General features: G+C 42.5%; 1 protein-coding gene across 1 annotated transcript in view; it reads left to right on the top strand.

Annotated features, from left to right (window-relative positions):
• Tek (TEK receptor tyrosine kinase) overlaps positions 1-21,985 on the top strand; it is a 124,414-nt gene that overhangs the window by 67,570 nt on the left and 34,859 nt on the right. The window contains exons 5-8 of the mRNA XM_051164319.1: positions 4,574-4,705; positions 5,128-5,268; positions 10,455-10,583; positions 13,149-13,300. Coding sequence (XP_051020276.1) covers positions 4,574-4,705; positions 5,128-5,268; positions 10,455-10,583; positions 13,149-13,300 — 554 coding nt within the window. The remainder of the gene's footprint in view (positions 1-4,573; positions 4,706-5,127; positions 5,269-10,454; positions 10,584-13,148; positions 13,301-21,985) is intronic.

Genomic DNA, 21,985 nt, shown 5'->3' on the forward strand with positions numbered 1-21,985 from the left:
TGGGAGTGCCTGCCTTGCTCAGGGCCAGGAGCCCTGGCTAGGCTACTTTGTTTGGGGGAGTGCAGGGTCAGTGCCTTGCTGCTGGGTAGGAACAATAGGGTTGCGGAGCTCTGGCGGAAGCCAGCGGTACCCTGTCTTCCCACAGGGCTAAGATGTTCAGCTATCACTCTAGGCAAGACCCACGTCTCCTGACAGGTTTGTGGAAGCAGTCCAAGCTGGTTTCTCACTGCCTCTGTTTGCAGGCTCAGTCCACTGTGATTGGTGTTAGGTTGGGCCCCGGAAGGCCAGCGAGCTGCAGTCCCGCTTTAGCTGTCTCTGTTGGGTCCCGTCGCCTGTGTTTCCACTCCGCCTAGGCGGGTATCCTCCACAGTTTGGGGTGGTGTGGAAGGAGGACCTAGGGCAGATTCACCCTCTTCACTGAGACTCCTCTGGCTGGGGACTCCGGAAAATCCCCTCCCCAAACAGCGAGACTGTGCTTTATATACAGGTTGCAGTTTGCATGTGGATTCCGTTCCAGAGTTTGTGGAGTGCGTTTAGTACCTCTGGCATGTTGCTTGTCCCAGGAGGGTAGGCCCCCTGTTTGGTCTGCGGCCTTTGGGGCCCCACTCACCTACAGTTCTCAAAGCCCAGCAATCTGTTGCTCCTCTTATGTCTCTGGTCTCCACGGAGTAGATCAGATACATGGCTTATTGGTCGGCGCCATCTTGGAATCCACGACATCATGTAAAAACCAATCTTTAAAGGATGTTAGTAAGTCTGTAGCATTCAGCTTTTGATGTCCGGCTTTTCAGTTACTTTTTCTTGAATTCTCCTCCAATTCTGCCTTTACACCACTACACAGATCAGGCCAGATGGTACAGGAGCAACTTGCATTCATTTCTTAGACAGTTCTTGCTGTTTTAATGCTTATATATTCAAGGATTCAGGATCTGGGATCAATGGTCTAGGTTGTCATTAGTCTGTTTGAGACTGGGAAGATGAGAAGGGCTTTCCTATTCTTTTTGTTTGTTTGTTTTGTTTGCTATTTTTTATTAATTTATTCATATTACATCTCAATTGTTATCCCATCCCTTGTATCCTCTCATTCTTCCCTCCCTCCCATTTTCCCCTTACTTCCCTCCCCTATGACTGTGACTGAGGGGGACCTACTCCCCCTATATATGCTCTTAGAGTATCGAATCTCTTCTTGATAACTTGCTATCCTTCCTCTGAGTGCCACCAGGCCTCCCCATCCAGGGGACATGGTCAGAAATGGATGTCTACATGTAGAAAGAGGCTTTCCTATTCTTAACCCAAACTTGAACACACGATTTCTGACATTAGTGGGTGGATTCCCCCTAATACCAAGCAAGTGTCCAGAAGACACCTCCTGGGACCCTTACAGTTTAACTCCAAGTGTCCACCTGGGACAGTGTCAGGTTCCATGGGTAAGGGCTCAGTTAGGTATGATTGCCCTTGTTATGATTGCAAGTTGAGAGGTGCAGGTCGTGCCCCGTGCTTCTGACTGAAGAGCTGTAAGTCCAGGTTACTTGGGTGTCTCTTCTTTCTTCTGGTGAATTGTTAGGTCATTTCTCAGAACTCAGGGGAGTAATTCAGGGCATTATAGAGAATACTAAAAAGGATACAAATTAACAGCCACACGGCAGAGGCACACAGGGCAAGGTGCACAGGTGGGGTAGGTTGTACCTACATGAACTCTTCAGGAAACTTCTAATCCAGAAGCTCTCTCAGTGTTGTTCAAATCAGTAGCAAACCTTTAGCCCTGAGCCCCCACTAGAGCTTGGAGGTTGACTAATATCCCCACACAGCAGTGGCTCCTTGGCATTTCTGATGACCTTATCATAAAGTCACTTAAAGGGAACCTTCACCACCATAATTAGCAAACAAAAGTCATCTCATTTGCATAGCAAAGGTGCTCCTCATTTTGAGTGTTTTAGAAACAGTGTGCTGGAAGCCAAGTGCAAGAACCGAATTTTTATTTCTTAATATATCACATTGTCATCTGAAACATGTTTAAAATCTTTTTTTATTTTTCTTCTGGTGAAACACAGTCTCCTGAGAATCTCCAAGTTCAGACCCCAAGTGCCAGGCTTACCTGAGCCACCATGTCCAGTTATAGCTTTTTGTAAATGTCAAAACATGAATAGAGATTAGAATTTGGAGCTCATCTGGCCTTTTCTTGTAAACAAATGATTTCATTTTAATCTTCATACTGTTTTCTGGTTAGAGTATATGAAGTTGCAGCTGTGTTATTAATGGAGCTAGTTAAGAAGTACACTAGTGTCTAAAGTCATTCTAAGGAAGATGGAGAGGGGCTATAATAACCTATTTAGCAATAGCTTCCTAACATGATTTCCTTGGTGTTGAGGGAAGGAAACCAGAGGCATTCTTCTTTTCCCACAGCCACAGGCATCTCTTCTGTAAGACCTAAGGCATAGCAATGATTGGCACAGCCACAGGCATCTCTTCTGCATGAACTCAGGCATAGCAACGATTGGTGCTTTAACACTTTGTCTTAGAAATCCTACTGGTGCACTAACCAAGGACAATACAAGTAGTAAACACTGAACCCCTACTCTGATCTAGCCAATGGACAGGACATTCTCCACAGTTATGTGGAGAGCAGGGACTAACTATGACATGAACTCTGGTGCACCATATTTGATGACCTCCCCTTAGTCGGGAGGCCTGGTGGCACTCGAAGAAAGAATAGGCAGGCTACCAAGATGAGACTTGATAGCTTGTGACCATAAAGTAGGGGAGGAGGTCCCCCTTGATCATGGACCTAGGGGAGGAGAATACGGTAGGGGTGGGAGGGACAGAGGAATGGGAGGATACAAGTGATGGGAGAACAACTGAGTTGTAATCTGAATAAATTAATTAATAAAAAAAGAGTATAACTTCCATTCAATTGGGACGATGAGTGCATGGAAATGGTCCCTGGTTCCACTCATGTAGCTAAACCAAACACTCACCTGGGCCTCTGCCTGCCCCTAGAGAGAAAAATAAATACAACTTCACTTGGAAAAAAAGAAAGAAAGAAATCCTACTGGTGATATTTATAGATTTCCTTTCAGTATAAATTTTGTTCATGACAGAAGATTTCTTAAAACATATTTTTTCTTTTGTGTGCTATGAATATATGGCTTCTTAAAACACAGAATTGCAAAGCTTAAGTCTCTTAAGTGAATATTATTTAATTACCAACAACTCTAACCCTCCATCCTGAGAGATCACCCCTGCTATCCTCAAGAGCTTTATTCTTCCTAGAATTGAAGATGAGGCTGGGCTATATCTACAGACAGACTCTAGGCTGGAAAACACAGTCTCATGTAAGAGGAGCCTGCGTCACTAAACTTATCTCACTTTCTGTTTATCATCTGTAAGTGCCTAGTAGCCTGGCGCTCACTAGTTGTGCAGCCTTTCTCCTGTTATAGACAAGGAACACAGCTATTAGCTTTCAGATATTTGGTAACTTTATCTATTAAGTGGAAGGTGTAAGAAATGGTATGTGTTGATAGTCTTCCAGATTATCTTGGAGAAAATATTGATAGACAGTAGTTGTTGCCAACAAGAGTTTGAGGTTACGTCAGTGGCAGGCATGGATCCAAGCACTGTGGGACCAGTGTTTGGGGACAATGATACTAGTTCCCTACAGATAAAAAAAATGAAACTAAAATTTCAACCACAAAGGGCCATACTAACACTCCCGAGTTTTCTGTACATTTGGAATTATTCTTGAGACTAATTAACAGTCTAAAATCACCAGGTGGCAAGGATGCATCTGAGAAGCATCTCACTGCCTTGGACTGTTTTTGTATCTTGCTACTTTGCCTCCCTTCTTTCTTATGTACTTTCCAGCTGAAATAGTGCATCCAACTGCTCTTCCTTCTCTCTGGCCCTCTTTCCACGTCCTCCATGCCGAGTTACTGTGCAGGCTTGTTGGTTGGAACTTCTGGCCACAAGAGTTTTTTATTCCAAGGTTGTGGGTCTGAAGGTTGTATTTCTGTTGGGTTCTTTGGTGATGGAGATGCCAATGATCAGGGGCTCCTGTTTTAAAAATGCTTCAGTCTTCTTTTAAAAATTAATTTATTCAGATTACAACAGAATTGTTATCCCATCACTTGTATCCTCCCGTTCCTCCCTCCCTCCCGCTTTCACCCTATTCCCCTCCCCTAGGTCTATGACCGAGGGAGACCTCCTGCCCCACCATACCACGAACATGCCAAAGTCTCTTCCCTCATGGTGCCTCAGTCAAGAACACAAAAGTTCTCTAGCCTTGTCTTCCTTGTTGCTTACATAGTCCTGCACACCCAGTTCACATCCCGCTCTCACAGAAAGCCTTCCTTTGGGTCGTTTTCCATTGGCTAGTCAGGAATTGGGGCTCCTTGTCTCTGCTTCTACTGTTATTTTCTGTTTAATTTTCTTTCCCTGCACCGTTAGCTTGTAGAGGAGAAGACCATAGCTTACCTTCGTCCCCCATTGCCCACTGAGATGGCTGCCATATTTTAGCTGTTCAACAGCCGCTCCTTGAGTGAACATGCTTTACTTCTCATGTTTTTCTTAACAAAAGGATGTGAAGCTCAGAAGTGGGGGCCCGACTGCAGCCGTCCTTGTACAACTTGCAAGAACAATGGCGTCTGCCATGAAGACTCCGGGGAATGCATTTGCCCTCCGGGGTTTATGGGGAGGACATGTGAAAAAGGTAAGTGGATATACTCGGTGACCACACTATAGCTTGAAAGAGCCATGGCAGGGTTTTAAGTCTGGATGTGGATGGGAAGGAGCTAAATGGTTTCTATAGTGTCATTTTTGTGTGGCTTAGACACCACTTCCAAAGGTTATTTATTGCAGACTGCTGCAAAGTTTCAATAAAAACACCAATTTATGGTGCTACAATCAAAGTGAAGGTTCATAGCCCATGAAAGTGAGTGGTGGCCCCAAGCCCCACTGTGTGAGGCAGTTTCATTTTCTGTAAAGCGGATCATGAGGTAGGCTTTTCCCTGACTCTGTCACCATGCAGATTAGCATTTCCCTGTCAGGGAGAAAGTGTGTAAGAGCAGAGCCCAGCAGCTCAAGGGTTACGACTTGATTCTGAACCAGCCTTTGTGCCTTTTCCTCTCACAGCTTGTAAGCCGCACACATTTGGCAGGACTTGTAAAGAAACCTGCGGTGAACCAGAGGGATGCAAGTCCTATGTGTTCTGTCTCCCAGACCCCTATGGGTGTTCCTGTGCCACAGGCTGGAGGGGGCTGCAGTGCAATGAAGGTAAGCACCAGCTACGCCAGGGCCGGAGGACATGCAAGTTAGCCGATGTCATGACAATGATGCATCATATTACTTGGTCACTTACCTGTTGCTATATACGGGGATTTAAATAATAGATATTTCCATGAAAAAGGCATTATATTGGACAGTGAGGGTCTGGTCCTGGGAATAGATGTTTCTCAGGCATGTCACCTAGGGAGCTTATTAAAACACAGATTCTAACTTGCAATGGTTCTGGACTGGGGGTTTGGCATCCCTAGGCAACTATGTTGCTGTTGGGTTTTAGACAATGATTTGAACAGAAAACTTAAGGAATATTTTATTTTATATATTTTTTTTACTTGTGCCATAAAAAATCAGGCTTTAGGATAGATCCAGATAAAATGTAAGGTTCAAAAGTGAAGTTAGTCCCTGTTACTCAGGGACTTTACTCAAAAACTAGCAATTGCTACCGCTAAATCCGCTAAGAAATCCGTGATTTCGGACTTTTCTTTGTGCTTTTGTTGAGAACACTTGAGATCTATGCTTGCTGATTTGACATACACAATACTGTATACCTGCCTGTACTTACCACAGTACACCTCTAAGAACTTTGTACCCCTGATTAACACACTCCCCCACAAATCCCTGGAAACCACTGTCTCATGCTTCTGTTTGAGAAAGAGAGAGAGAGAGAGAGAGAGAGAGAGAGAGAGAGAGAGAGAGAGAGAGAGAGAGAGAGAGAGAGAGAGAGAGAGAGAGAAATTGTTTTATATCCAGGTGTAGAATTTCTGCATCATATGGTAATTGTGTGGTGATTTGCTTCTGCTTTTAGAGAACGTCCACACTGCTTTGGATAGTTATACGCCCATAAACAGTGTGTGAATCTTCTTTTCATTACACTCACCCACATTTGCTATCTTTTGTCACATTGAGAAATGCATTTTGACAGATGCAAAGTGATGTCTCATTAAGTTTTTAATTTGTGTGCCCTTGAACTTGTCTGACTGTGGGCTACTGTGACCACACCCAGGGCCAAGTGCATGTTGGCCTGCATCCCTCCCTCATCCTTCCTTGATGAGCTGTGTCAACAAACACCTTTTTGTGCCCATACTGGCCATTTATATATCTTCTAGGAAGTATCATCCCAGGTTCCTTGACCATTTTTAAAACACAGGCTCTCTCACTCTTGAGTTACATGAGCTTCTCCTGTGTACTAGGTAGAAACCCTTGCAGGATATATGACCTGCAGCCATTTCCTCAGCCACTGGATTGTCCTCCACTCTGACTTCCTGAAGCCTTTCAATTCCATGCAAAGTTATTTGTCTCCTTGGTTTTTGTTTCCTGTGTTTTTAGGGTAATACCCAAATCGTTAGCCTAAACTGATCTCAAAGAAGATGCTCTTTTCTCTTTTCTCCCAATAGACTTTACGATGTCAGGTCTTGGGTTTAAGTCATTAAACTATTTTCAGTTGACTTTTGTATGGGAAGTGGGATCACAAACACATTTTATTCTTCCTGTAGCTGCCTATTCCCCTCCCCCCACATTATTTATTTATATGACTATCTTTTTTCCCCACTGTGTATTTTGGTATTTTTATTGAATCAATTGAAAATAAATATATAGACCTGCCTCTGGGTTTTCTGCCCATTGGTCTATGTGACTGTTTTATATGTTGATATACTATTTAAATACTATAGCTTTATTGTATATTTTGAAATTAAATAGTAGTATGTTACCTCTGGTATTGTTGTTTCTTGCTCGGTGTCTTTGGTTATTCTAATTTTTTTATATGAATGTAACATTTGCTTCCTTTGTTCACTCGAGCTTTAATAGAGATCACACTGATTGATGCTGGAAACGCAAGCTGTTTCTTGTCTTATCAAATACATTGTCAAGTTGAGGACTCACCAGAAACCCAAGGAATAGTCTTGTTTTGTTGTTGATATTTTGGTTTGGTTTGGTTTCTTGAGACAGGGTTTCTCTGTGTAGACTTGGCTGTCCTGGACTCACTTTGTAGACCAGGCTGGCCTTGAGCTCATTGAGATCTGCCTGCCTCTGCCTCTCTGAATGTTGGGATTACCGGTATGCACCACTGCACCTGGCTTAATAATATTGTTTTAAATCAGTTTTAAGTAAAAGTAATTCTATAGTTGACCAAAATAAGAACAGGTCATCTACAGAATCCATTCCTCATCTAACGGATTGTTAGAGTGTTGTCTTAGGGAGTTCAGTGTTCCTTCCGGGAACATAGCAGTTCCTGCTGTCCTTAAAGGAGCTCTCGGAGTTGAGAAGGACATTGAATGGCAAAAACACTCTGCTGTAAGGAGAAAGGAAAGAACACTACTAGCAGCCTACATTCTCTTACTTGTAGTTTTTAGTAGTTTGATAGATATTTTTCTTTATATTTGCCCTGCTTGGTGTTTATAGAATATTAGATGTGTAAATGTCAATAGAATGGAAAAACCTTTTTTCTCTTTTTTTATATATGCATTTATATTACTACACACATATAAAAATAAACCAAATACAGCATGAAGAACCATGAAACAATCAGGAATTATATTAACGTTACGTTCATAGTGTTTTGGCTATTTGTATTTGTCAGCCTTGAAGAAAACATCTTTCCTATCCCGGTGAGGCTAAAATTCTGAATGTAAATCAATATCTATCATATGTTATCTCTATCAACTTAAAACATCTATCTAGACCTAAAAATATCTTAACCTCTAAACAACTAAGCTTAATTGTAGAACTAAACTGTTTGGTCTTCAACTCCATCAGAGACTTGAGAAAGAATAAAAATTAATTACCTGAGTTTACAGGAAGTGCAGGTTAGCAGCAGAATGGAAAAATCTAAAACACTATTTCCTTCTTTTAAAAAATTATTTATTCTGTGTGTGTGCACGTGTGTGCATGTGTGCGTGTGTGCATACATGTGCGTGTGTGTGCATACGTGTGCATGCGTGTGTGTGTGTGTGTGTGTGTGTGTGTGTGTGTGTGTGTGTGACTGTGGGCATGTTTGCACATCAGAAGACAACTTCCAGGAGTCACTTCTCTCTTCACCACGAGGGCCCCAGGGGTTGAACTCAGTTTGTCAGTCTTAGCAGCAAGCAACTTTACCCCTGAGACATCTAACTCAATGGGTCTTAATCTGTGTGTCGAAAACCCACAGGGCTCACATAGCAGATAATTTGCATATCAGATATTTACATTAAGACTCATAACAGAAACAAAAGTATAGTTATGAAGTAGCAACAAAATAATTTTATGGTCAAGGGTCATCACAACATGAGGGCTGCAACACCAGGAAGGTTGAGGACCACTAAAACCAGTCTTACACAGTTTCTTTTTTTCTACAGTGTTTGTTCTACACTAAGGCGCTTCACCTTAAGATACTGTTCCACAGCCTCTAATCATTGTGTCCACCCTTTTCATCTTCATGGTAGATGTCTGTGGGTCTAGCTTCAAGTGTGATGCTTCCTTCCTTCCTTCCTTCCTTCCTTCCTTCCTTTCTTTCTTTTTTTCTTTCTTTCTTTCTTTCTTTTTTTTTTTTTTTTTTTCTGAGACAGAGTTTCTCTGTGTGTAGCCCTGGCTGTCTTGGAACTGGCTCTTTAGACCAGGCTGGCCTTGCACTCACAGACATCCTCCTGCCTCTGCCTCATGACTGCTGGGATTAATGGTTTACAATACCACTGCCCAATGTTTTCTTTTGTCCTCTCCACTATGCTCCCGAGTTCTCACAGCAATTCTCATAGGTTAGATATGGTACATTGTCTTAGTTGCTTTTCTATTGCTATTTAAAATACCAAGAAGTGACTTGATAACCCTATGAGCACATACAGGGGGAGGAGGTCCCCCTCAGTCACAGTCATAGAGGAGGGGAGTAAAGGGAAAATGGGAGGGAGGGAGGAATGGGAGGATACAAGGGATGGGATAACAATTGAGATGTAATATGAATAAATTAATAAAATATATTTTTAAAAAATACCTTAAGAAAAGAAACTTAAGAAGGAAAGGGTTTATTTTGGCCCATAACACAGTCTATCTGGGGGGACATCAAGGTGGCAGGAACTTGAGGCAGAAGGCCACATGGGGTCCACAGTGGAAAGGCAGAAGATAGTGATGCTCTTCCTCAGATCGCGTTCTCGTCCTCCTTTTTATGTAGCTCAGGATCCCTCCTGACCCACAATTAGCAGGTGTTCCTCCTTCTATCGACCTGTCTCCATCCCTCACTGGCATGCCCAGGGGCTCATTTCCCAGGTTGACAATTGAGATAAAAAAACCACTGTAGTTTTCCCATTGTAGATGGTTTCTTGAGGGTTGGGGAGCATGTCTGAAATTTCTTGTTGTTGTGAATGTACTTTTTTTGACCTCACTGATAATAATTTATCCTTGATTTAAAAATCTTGTCTTCTCCTCCTAAGATTAGGTCCTTGCACTTAGTTGCTGTTGAGTTTTTTTTCTTTTTTTACACCGAACACATTTATCTATCACTCCTTATGTTTAGTAACTTGAAATGTGACTGTGAACACCTACTATTACACTGTGGGGTCCCTGGAGGCGAATATGCCCCTTAGGGGAAGTGCTCACTTTGTTTTGCCTTACTTTAGTAGGCAGATAACCTGGTGGGACTCAAGCTACAGGATGTGACTCTTAGTCATCAGGCCAAACTCTGTTCAGCTCTTCCATCTTTGGGCTTCCCTGAGTATGCTGAGCATGTGCCAGCAAGCGATCCAAGTTTTCCTTCCAGCTCACTAGTTCTGTCTTCCCCTCTCTCCAGTCACTCTCCCACTGGTTTGTCAGGGCAACGAGACAACACAGTTCCTTCTGAGTTTTACTCTCTCACATGGTGTCAGTCATATCCAATATGTAAGGAGAAAACTGAAATGGCGAGAAGCCTGCCATGCCTATTTGCCACATTTGTCTTCCCCTTTGGAAGCTCCCTGGTGTCCCTGACCCACATTCCTCCTCCTGTGATTTCAAGTAACTGTTTTCTGAATATTGTATTTAGAAGTATGTCCTGGTAGGAAGTTACTGAGCTCTTTGAAAACTAAGTTGCTTGGCCTTTGAGTCTCATTAAATCTCACAAGTGGTGCACTACTGTAGTGAACCAGCAAAGCTGATGGTGTGGAAGGCTCCTGGGAGTGAGCCTTAGTGCTCTCCCTTCCTCTACGTTAACACCTGTTTATGATCTTTGTTCCCAGCGTGCCCAGCTGGTTACTATGGACCAGACTGTAAACTCAGATGCCATTGTACCAATGCAGAGATATGTGATCGGTTTCAAGGATGCCTCTGCTCTCAAGGATGGCAAGGGCTGCAGTGTGAGAAAGAAGGTAAAGCAAGGTAACACTGTGGTCAGGGTCGTGTCAGCATGTCTGAGGAGAGCCCTGCTGGTGTAATTCTTGCCTTGGCATTCTTACATCCTGCAGCTACTTCTTACACATCCACACCCCCTACACTCACACACATGTACACACACCACACACACTCAGTCACACACACACACCACAAACACACACACTCACTCACACACACACCACAAACACACATACTCACTCACTCACACACCACACACACTCACTCACACACACACACCACAAACACACACACTCACTCACACACACACCACAAACACACATACTCACACACACACACACACACACACCACACAGATAGACAGATGTGTGCTCTCACATGCACGTGCACATCCCAAATAAAACGACAACAATAACCATCGTAATTCTCCATAAGGCTTTGTATTAGTTTCTTTTCTGTTGCTGTGGTAAGACATCATGACAAAGACAACTTATAAAGGAGGAGTTTAATTTAGCTTATGATTCCAGAACACTAGGTCGCTGATGGCAAAGTAGAGACTTTATATAGTTGGAATAGCAGTTGAGCGCTCACATCTTGATCCACACGCAGGAAGCAGGGAAGGGGGAGCAGGAAAACAAGAACACACTGAAGGGGGCCCAGAGGCTTTAAAAGCCCAACACAATCCCCAGCGATGCACCTCCAACAAGGTCTAATCACCCGACCACAGAGGACACCCCTCTCAGAGAGCAGACCTCCCTGGTTGAGAAGCCTTCCTCCTGTCTGAGTTGTTCCTCTCTTTTTAACCTGAAATGTTTAAGAGGCTTCCTAGGAAATGAGAGCTAGAGCACTAACTTCTGACCCTGACACTCCCAATCCTTCTCAAACAGTTCCACCAACTGGCGACTCAATATTTAAGGATCTGAGCCTACGAGAGTCATTCTCACTCACACCACTGCAGGCTCCTGTCCTACCTTCATTTCTCTCTAGTCTGAATAAACCAGATGCTTTCTGAGATTGCCATAGACATATGCACAGGCGAAACACCCATACACACATAAACACTAGAAATGAAAAATGTGTAATACATTTTACTAGTGTAAACGTGATTTAGAAAGAAATGCATTTTCACTTTAATTTTTGCTCTAAACAAGGCTGCTGGCTTGGCTTTCTGTCTTTGTGGCCAAATACCTGAGAAGGTCAGCAAAAATGCCACCCCAGAGAGATCACACAGTGTAACAGGAAACCAGAGGGACTCAGGGGCCAGACTTAGTCTTTGTATGCTAATCTGCTTTTGAGTGAACTAACTGTGCTCCTGGAAGGACTACATTACTCTTGTCTGAGAGCACAGCCCCAGTGACCTGATTGCCTGCAAGCTTTCACCACTCCACAGCCACACTGTGGGGCAGATTACCAGGACATAGACCTTTTGGGGACACACTTAAACCAAAATCTAATGATACTAACCTTCTCTTTATTTAATTAAGATAATCAGATTTTTTTTTGTCAAAGACCCTGTACTTTAATTAAAAGTTAATTAACTTTCTATGATGCAGGTACTCGGCACATGGGGCCCTGATACCATCCATTGTTTTTGTTACTATCAGTGAAAATTTTCTTCATTCAATATGGCAGCATTTTTTATTTGACTGTTGGCTAAAGATTGCTTTGGGGGAGTTTAACTCATGTCACTTCTGTGACATAATTGTGTATAATTTAAATTGTGCCTTTCTCATTATTTTCACATCACTTACAGGATTTCCATCCAATGAAAGACCTCTCAAACTTCCACGCTGAGGGTCGTTTTGTTGGCTAGCAACACTATGTGGCTGTTTCCTGAGTTGAGAGACTTGTTCATTTGTTTGTTTGCCTGCTTGTTTTGTAGTAGTACACTTTAAAAGGCAAGACGGGCACTGAAAACTAGGTCTGGGGTAGTGTGCAGCTATGATCGTTTTAATATTGAGACTCCTCCTTTCTTTTCAAGCCCACCAAGGAAGCCCAGAAACATAGATGAAGAATGTGCCCTTTGAATTCAGGAATACCTGAACTTGAGTTTAGGTTTCGAGGCTCAGTCCCTTATTCTGTAAAGTGGTGGCAATAGTAACCCCAGGTTTGTTATGCCATGACAAATCACTATAGCTGCAAAGCTCTTGCACAGGGTAGGTCTTAGTTTCTTTTCCTGTTGCTGTGATAAAATAGCATGACAGAAGCGACTTAAGAGAGAAAGGTTTGTTTTGGTGGAAAGTCCAAGGTACCTCCCCATCACTGGTAGGGTAATCAAGGCATCAGGAGCAGAAAAAGATGGTTGGATTCCGCTCAGAGTCAAGACACAGAGAACGATGAACGTTACTGTTCAGCTTGTTGTCTTTCTTCTCCAGTTCAGGATCCCTAACAGGGAACATACCACCCAAGTTTACAGTGTGACAGTCTCTTACAGACATGCTCATAGACCCATCTTCTGCTTTATTGTACATTTTGTCAAGTTAAAGATTAAATTAGCCACAGTGAGTGATTACTAGACTAGCTATAACTGTTATGTTGGAGATTAGACTGCATGCTTCTAATTTTTTTTTTTTTAAACTCAGGCAGTCCAATGATGACTCCACAGATAGAAGATTTGCCAGATCACATAGAAGTAAACAGTGGAAAATTTAACCCCATCTGCAAAGCCTCTGGCAGGCCACTACCTACTTGTGAAGAAATGACCCTGGTGAAGCCGGATGGGACAGTGCTCCAAGTAAGAACCATTCCTCAGTATGCCTGCTTAGGACTATAAGATGCTTTCACTGTAGGAATCTATCTCTGAAGCTAGGGTTTACTCCAGGGCTTAACCTCTTCCTGGCTGGTGTGTTGTCATCTTTGATAAAGTGCATGTTCCTGGGGATGCAGAACTGACTCACTTTAGTCTAACTAACTTCCTCTGTATGGGCAGAGGAGTTAGGAAGTTGCCGTCACAGTGGGGTTGTCAGATCTGAGAGTCAAGGACACCCTACATCCTACAAAACTGACTAACTGTATGCAGTGAACTGTGTACAGGCAGGACCATGTAAAGCCCTCACATTACTTCAGTGTTTCTAAATCCTATATTCAGAAGAGCAAGGTGGCCTAGAGGCCACACAGGGATATTGAAACCTGTGGATCAGTAACATAACTGTGCTACCAATGCACGGATTTTGTAATAGTATTAAGAGCTGAGCCCAGGGACGGTCTCTACTATTGCTTTATACCCATCCCAGACATCAGGTTTTCTTTAATTGAAAATAATTTTTCATACAGTATATTGTGATCCTGGTTTTCCCTCTCTTGTCTCCTCCTGGACCCTCGCCACCTCCCCACTCATTCACTCAACTCCATGCCTTTTTTCTTTCTTTCTCTTTAGAAAACAATCAGGCCATCAAACAAGCAAACCAGAACAAAACAAATCAAACAGGGGAAGCAAAAACAACAACAAAACCAAAACAAAAAAATGGGAAAACTACATATAGACCCAGAGAAACACACATACAAAACCCACAAAAACATACAACCGGAAACCACAATAGACAAGCAAAAGATAAGTAAGGTTAAAACAACAACAACAACAACAACAACAACAAAGCATTATAAACAAAACTTATCCAAAAACTACCACTGAGGTTCGTTTTGTTTTGGCCATCCACTGCTGGGCATGGGCCTCCCTTAATGGCGGTTTGTGTACCCAGTGAGACTCCATTAGAAAAAAAAAAAAAAAAACTAATGTTTCCTTTGAAAGCAGTTTGTTCACTAGAGAGGGCGTCTAGGCTTAGGGAAGGGATATTGCGTTCACTTGCCTCTCAGCACTGGGACACCATCCGAGTGTTCCCAGGTGCCTCGCTCTCTGCACAGTGTCCTGTTGTGCATCTCTCTGTTTGTTCCCATCTGCTGCTGGTGCTGATGCTGATGCTGATGCTGATGATGCTGATGCTGATGCTGGCTGAGCGAGACACTGGTTTCTGTGTACAGCAGAATGTGTCAGGAGTCATTTTATTATCATATTCCTTTAGCAGAACACAGTGTTTGGTTTTCCCCTTGGCCCATGGCCTAGCTACTCTTAGGCTCTTGGCCATCTGAGGAATGTTAGGCATTGGTTTCATCTCATAGAGTGGGACTTAGCTCTAATCAGATAGTGATTGGTTACTCTCATTCTGTGGAGACCAGCAAATAGCTGTGGCGATAGCCTGGGGTGTTTGAGGGTTCCCATGAGGCCCTTTAAACCAACAACCTGATCAGATGTTACTTAGTCCAGGCACTGGAGGTTTCACTTGATAACAAGGGATGTTTGGTTGGGTCATTGTCTCCCTTGCTGTTTGGTGATTCCACTCAAATACTTTCCACATATGCATATATTTTAAGAAGCTTCTACTGGAGCAGGCTTCTATATGATCCCTGAAGTGGTCCTTAGTTCTAACCATTCCTCTGCCCCTCCTCTACTCCGCTGCTCCCCGTCTCATTAAATCATTCTATTGCAATCCCCCATCTCTCCATAATTATCTGCGCTGTTTCCCCTACATTAGGAGTTCCTCCTCTCCCCTCTAGTCCCCTGTATGCAACATCTGTGCTTATCTGTATTACAGCCTTCTTTAATAGCTAACATCCACATATAAGAAAATACATTCCACTTTTGCCTTTTTGGGTCTTGGTCATCTTATTCAGGACGATTTTTTCCCTAGTTCCATTCATTTTCCTGAGAATTCCATTTTCTTTAACAGCCAAGTACTATTCATCGTGTAAATGGCACATGCTTTCTTTATATGTTCTTCTGTTGAGATGCACATAGGCTGCTTTCTGGCTATTGTAAATAGAGCAGCCATGACCATGGTTGAGCACGTGTCTCTGTAGCAGGGTGAAGCGTCCTTTGAGTATATGCCCAAGAGTGGTATAACTGGATCTTGAGGCAGATCTACCCCCAGCTAGCTGAGGAATCTCCACACTGATTTTCACAGTGCCTGTACTAGTTTGCACTCCCACGAGCAGTGGTTGAGTGTTCCCTTGGCTCCACATCTTCAGTATCGTGAGCTGTCATTGGTTTGATGTGAGAAGACATGCCTTAACGGAGGATGGTGCTTATCTAGAACTTTATTTTCCATGCCAGTGTCCCGAGCGCTTTCCCATAGGTTTCCATCTGGGGTGTGGTGACATTGCAGTCTAGCCCTGCAGACTGTGAACATGCAGTTTTCCCAGTGTCACTTACTGAAAAAGCAGGCCTTGTTCCCTTGTGTGTTCTCAGCACTTGGCTGTGGATTCGTTTGCTACAGACATGGGGTCTGCTTCTCAGCTCTCTGTTCTGTTCCACTACGCTGTGCTGCTTAGTTCATGTCAACGCCAGGCTCTTTTAATAATTACAGTTCCACAGTGTAGATGGAAATTCTAAGGACTCTTGCATTTTGCTTTTGTTTAGTTCTTCTTTGTTTTCAATTAATTAATAAATATATGTGTGGGCCTGTGTATGTATATGGGTATATGTGCACTACATAGGTACAGGAGCCATGGAGTCCAAGGAGGACACCAGATGCCCTGAGACTGGAGTTATAACTGGTTCTGAGCTGCAATGCAATTGCTGGGTAGTGAACCCACATCATTTGAAAGAGCAATAAATGTTCTTAACCTCTGAGCCATCTCTACAGCCTCTTTGAGGTCTTGTTGTTATTTTGTGGGTTTTTCAAATCAAAATTTGGGTTGTTTTGTTTGTTTGTTTGTTTGTTGTGTACTTAGTTAAGAGCGTCACTGGTATTTTCATAGAGTTTCGTTGCTGTGTTTGGTAGCATGGACCATTTTAATGGTGTTTGTTCTTCCTAATCATAACACAAGGCGTCTTTCCACAGCTTTTACCAATATTTTCCTATTTTCATTATGACAGTTTTCCACCCCTTGCTGACTTCTAGTTCTATATTGTATGAGAAGGGAAATAATGCAACACCATTGTTTTGTCTCCAGCTTTCCAACCTGGGCCCAGCAGAATGGCTCTGCAAAGGTGGCTGTGAGAAGAAGGGCCATTCTGCCATCAGTGAGCTGGTCTATTTCTCACTGTGGAAAATTTAAATTTTCTTGAGGACAGAGAGGTTTTCTGAGTATAGTTTTCTGGGTTGGTGGTTGTTGTTGTCATCTTCCAGGACTTGAAATACATAAAGTCGTCTGGGCTTTCAAAGTTTCAGTTGAAGTTGGATGTGGTGGTGCATTCCTTCAGTCCTGGCAGAGGCAGAGGCAGAGGCAGAGGCAGAGGCAGAGGCAGAGGCAGAGGCAGAGGCAGAGGCAGGAAGATCTTTGTGAGTTCGAGGCCAGCCTGGTCTTCAAAGTGAGTCCAGCCCATTTACACCTAGTCTCAGAAACCTAGTCTCAGAAAATAAAATACATACATACATATATACATACATACATACATACATAAAGTAAAGTTTCAGTTGAATGTATGCTATTATTCTAATAGGTCTGTTTTTATCTGAGACATGAGATTTCTCTCTTGCTTTCAGTAGTCTTTCTTTGTCCTGTGTATTTATTGTTCTTAGTTATAACAAGAAAAGGAGATCTTTTTTTTATGGTCTGGCAGTGTGGCATCTAAATGACTCCAGTATATGGATTGGCATATCTTTTTCTAGCTCTGGAAATTTTATCTCTTATAATTCTTTGAACATGTTTTCTATGCCTTTAGAATGATATTCTTGTTCTATGCCCACAGATTTGGCCTTTTCAGAGTGTCACATGTACCGGACATTCCCAGTTTTACCTTCTTACTAATTTGCCTTTGTCCTTGTTTGAGTATTCCGGTTCTTCTACCTTATCTTCAGTTTTAGATATTTGGTACATTTCTTGTTCCAGTCTGAGACTTTTCACAGACTTTATTATTAGACTATTTTGTTGTTGTTTTTTCCAGCATATCAGATTGTTTTTTTTTTCCAAAATCTCTTTGTTTGAATTCTTCTTTCATATCATGTTATCACTTTCCTTTTTTTCAACTATTACTTTTGTCTTTGAACATACTTATAATCGTTATTTTGAGTTCTCTGTCTTGGATTTCAGAGGTCACTCTCATTAGATGCCCTTATTGGAGGGTTGGTGATGTTGTTATCTTTTGGAGAAGTTATATTGTCTTAGTTTTCATGTTTCTTATGCTGCTATGTTACGGTTCACACATCAGTCTTATTTTGTTGCTTGGCTTATATTTAAGCTGATTATCTGTATTTTTTTTTCAGTTTACATATTTGCAATGCTCAAGTGAAACTTGAATATCATAGAACTGGGGTGTCGGAAATAGCTCTTTGCAGTATCTGGCTTAAAGTCTAGACTACTGCTAAGTAGGTTATTAACTGTGAGAACAGCCACAGCTCCTGAATATTTCCACTATACAAATGTTGTACTAGCCACAATAACTGCTGGAGGGAAAATAACCAAGGAAAACATGACTATATTTGAATTTTAGCTAATAACACTAGGATTGGGACGGTGGGTGAAGATAAGGAGAACTTAACTATATCAACTTTGAAAAACATCAGGTTGATGAGGCAGCTAGGAGGGGAAAGACGCTGTCAGGGCCTATAGAGGTTAGAAATTGCTGAAGCGATGGAAGGCTGTTACTAGGCAGTAAGGAGAGGGTAAGGGTGAGGAAAAGAGGCAGAATCGTGGGAGGAGAAGAGGGTGACACCCGAGATGCCGCTGGAGGGAATATGAAGAACAGAGTGGAACCAAAGGTCCTGAACCTAAGCGAGCAAGTCACAGCAGAAGCACAGCATTACGTGGCATATAGACAAGAGTGAAGGTTAAATAACGGAAAACAGGAAATAAAAGAGAACACTTATAGAATGAATTTTTGGCTTAGCTAGCCTGAGTTGAAGGATAAAGTTCTCAGACTCCTCTGGCTCTTGCATGGTTCAGGGGGTATTGCAAGTGAGAGGAGCAGGTGGCAGTGGGTAGGAAGTTAGAGCCTCTTCCTGCCAGTTCTCTCAGCAGTCCAGAGCTCTCTCCTGGGCGGGTGACTTTGCTGACCCCTGAGGAGGGCTTCGAGCTGGACTCCGACACTTAGCTTTCTTATTTGCTTTCCTGCCAGGATGTCCCCTAGATTTAGGAAGCTCATCAGCAAACCTCAGGCCGAGGGCTTACCGTTTACTCTTGACACCGTTTTCTTTGTTTAATTGTTACTTGTTTTGTTTTCCAGATTCGTTATAGATCTTCTTTCTCCCTTCTTGCTGATTTCTGTTTGTTTTCTGGTAGCTAGCTAGTTTTCTTTACTGACATGTTATGGTTCCTTTGTTGTTGTGTTGTTTTTGCTTGTCTATAATAGAATTTTACTTTGTGCATGTATAAGCATCTGTTTTCAAATTATATCAATTTAACATTGTTTATAACTAGAAGAAAAAAGTAGGGGGAGAAAAAATGCCAACACAGAGAAGAAGCCACCTTTGTGCAAATGTGCGTGTCTGGCTGGTAGCTTGAATTTGTTTCATGGGGCTCACATCTGGGCAAGGCCAATGATGCCTGTTCCCCCCCCCCCCCCCACAGCAGCCCGCTCTACACACACACACACACACCCCTCCCAGCGGTTTGCATGCTAGCCAGCACAGAGGAACTTTTCAGCTCAGTGTCAGCCTGTTTACTCTGTCTTATAACCAAGGTGTGTGGTATCTTCTGTCGTATGATCTGATTCCTACAGTTTTGATGGCAGCCAAAAAGATTGACAAGAGCTTGCACCGTTTGGGAGTTTCTGGTGCTTCCTACTCCTGTGCAGGTCCCTCATATTCAGGATGGGGATCTAAGTTAATACTCCACTCTCCCCAGGGGCAGCAGTGTCCAGTCATGCAGGGCAGCTTCCTTCAATCATGTTTTGTATTTGTGTGTGTGTGTGTGTGTGTGTGTGTGTGTGTGTATGTGTGTGTGTGTGTGTATGTGTGTGTGTGTATGTGTGTGTTACAATAAAGCTATATCCTATATATATATATATATATATATATAATATTCCCTTTATTCCCAGTTAACCTTCTCTCTCCCTGAAGCCTCTTTTTTTCTATCCCCCCACCTCCCTTCCTGCATACGTTTTGCCATTTGATATTTTATTCCCCCGGCTTCCATAAGTTCTTCATGGTAAACAAACAAGACTGAAGAGTTGAAGCTAAGACTCACATATGACAGATAATATGTGGACCGTGTCCTTCTGGACATGTGTTATCTTGCTCAGCATAATCTTTCCCCGTTCCATCTGTTTCCTTGCAGACTCCATAATTTCTGCTTTCTCTATAGCTGAGTAATATTTTATAGTGAATAAGTCCATTTCATTCTATCTATTAATCAGTAGATGTGCATCTGGGATACTTCCATTTCTTAGCCAGCTATTGGAAATGGGTAGCAGTGAACATGGGTGTGCAGGTATCCCCGCAGTAGGGCATCTAGTCCTCTGGGTCCTCTAGTCCTGAGGGTCACAAATACCAGTTGCTTGCATGACCGGGTTTTAAGCTTAGTTTATTTACAAAGTAAGACCATAAGTCCCTGAATGTTCTTTATGCACATTGGCATGTTATATCTTCCACACATTGTGTGTATGTATGTCTGTGTGTGTGTATATACATATATATATACATATATATATATACACACACATATATAAAATTTTTAAATTAATTTATTCACATTACATCTCAGTTGTTAGTCCATCCCTTGTATCATTCCATTCCTCCCTCCCTCCCTCTCGCTTCCCATCTACTCCCCTGCCCTATGACTGTGACCGAGGGGGACCTCCTCCCCTGTATATACTCATAGAGTCTCTCCTTGGTGACCTCTTATCCTTCCTCTGAGTGCCACCAGGCCTCCCCATTAAAGGGACATGGTCAGAAATGGGGCACCAGAGTTTGTATGAAAGTCAGACCTCACTCTCCACTCAACAGTGGAGAATGTCCTGTCCATCGGCTAGGTCTAGGTAGGCGTTCGAAGTTTATTGCCTATATTTTCCTTGGCTGGTGCCATAGTTTAAGCAGGACCCCAGGACCCAGATCTGCCTGTCATCATGTTCTTCTTGTAGGTTTCCAGGACCCTCTGGATCCTTCTATTTCCCCATTCTCCCATGCTTCTCTCACCTAAAGTCCCAATAGGATGTCCTCCCCTCTGACCCACTTTCCTAGTAAGTAAAGTCTTTCATGGGACATACCCCTTGGGCTAGTCTCTCGATATAAGTGACTATATACCATTTGTCTCTTTTTGCTTCTGGGTGAACTCACTCATTATGATCATTTCTAGTTCAATCCATTTGTCCACAAATTTCGGGAATTCCTTGTTGTTAATAGCTGAATAGTATTCTATAGTGTAAATGTTTCACAGTTTCTTTATCCATTCTTCTACTGAGGGACACTTAGGCTGTTTCCATGTTCTGGCTATTATGAATAAGGCTGCTATGAACATGGTTGAACATATGTCCCTGTTGTGTGGTAGGGCATTTTCTGGGTATATTCCAAGGAGTAGAATAGCTGGGTCTTGAGGAAGCCTTATTCCCATTTTTCTGAGAAAGCGCCAGATAGATTTCCAAAGTGGCTATACTAGTTTGCATTCCCACCACCAATGAAGGAGTGTTCCTCTCTTTCCACATCCTCGCCAACATGTGGTGTCACTTGAGTTTTTGATCTTAGCCATTCTGATGGGTGTAAGATGGAATCTCAGTGTCGTTTTGATTTGCATTTCTCTGATGACTAATGAGGATGAGCATTTCTTTAAGTGTTTCTCAGCCATTTGATATTCCTCTGTTGAGAATTGTCTGTTTAGTTCTGAGCCCCATTTCTCAATTGGGTTATTTGGTTTGGTGGTGTTTAATTTCTTGAGTCCTCTATATATTTTGGATATTAGACCTTTGTCAGATGAAGGGTTGGTGAAGATCTTTTCCCAGTCTGTAGGCTGTTGCTTTGTTCTGTTGACAGTGTCTCCTGTCTTACAGAAGCTTCCCAGCCTCATGAGGTCCCATTTATTAATTGTTGACCTTAAGGCCTAGGCTGTTGATGTTCTGTTCAGGAAGTTGTCTCCTGTGCCAGTGTGTTCCAGGCTCTTCCTCACTTTTTCCTCTAACCGATTTAATGTCTCTGGTTTTATGTTGAGGTCCTTAATCCACTTGGACTTGAGTTTTGTGCATGGTGACAAATCATATATACAAATTTATGCTTGGAATCTGGCTTTGTGTTTGTCTTTTCTGATACTTTTAGCAATGTGTTTGCTCTGGGTCTATGGAGAGGTGTGTTATTTCATCACTAAACGATACCCCATACTCTGGTCTTCTCCTAGTCTGTTAGTGTGTTGTCACTATTTTAACAGTAAGGGAGATCTAAAGTCAGGCTTCCCATAAATATGCAGTTAGAGTATTATTCAGAATAAATTAGAGGGGTGCTTACAAAGTGTACTCTGAACCCAAAAGCCTACAAGTGGATTAAGAAATGCCCAGATG

This window comes from Acomys russatus, chromosome 2 (assembly GCF_903995435.1).
Source record: "Acomys russatus chromosome 2, mAcoRus1.1, whole genome shotgun sequence".
Lineage (NCBI taxonomy): Eukaryota > Metazoa > Chordata > Mammalia > Rodentia > Muridae > Acomys > Acomys russatus.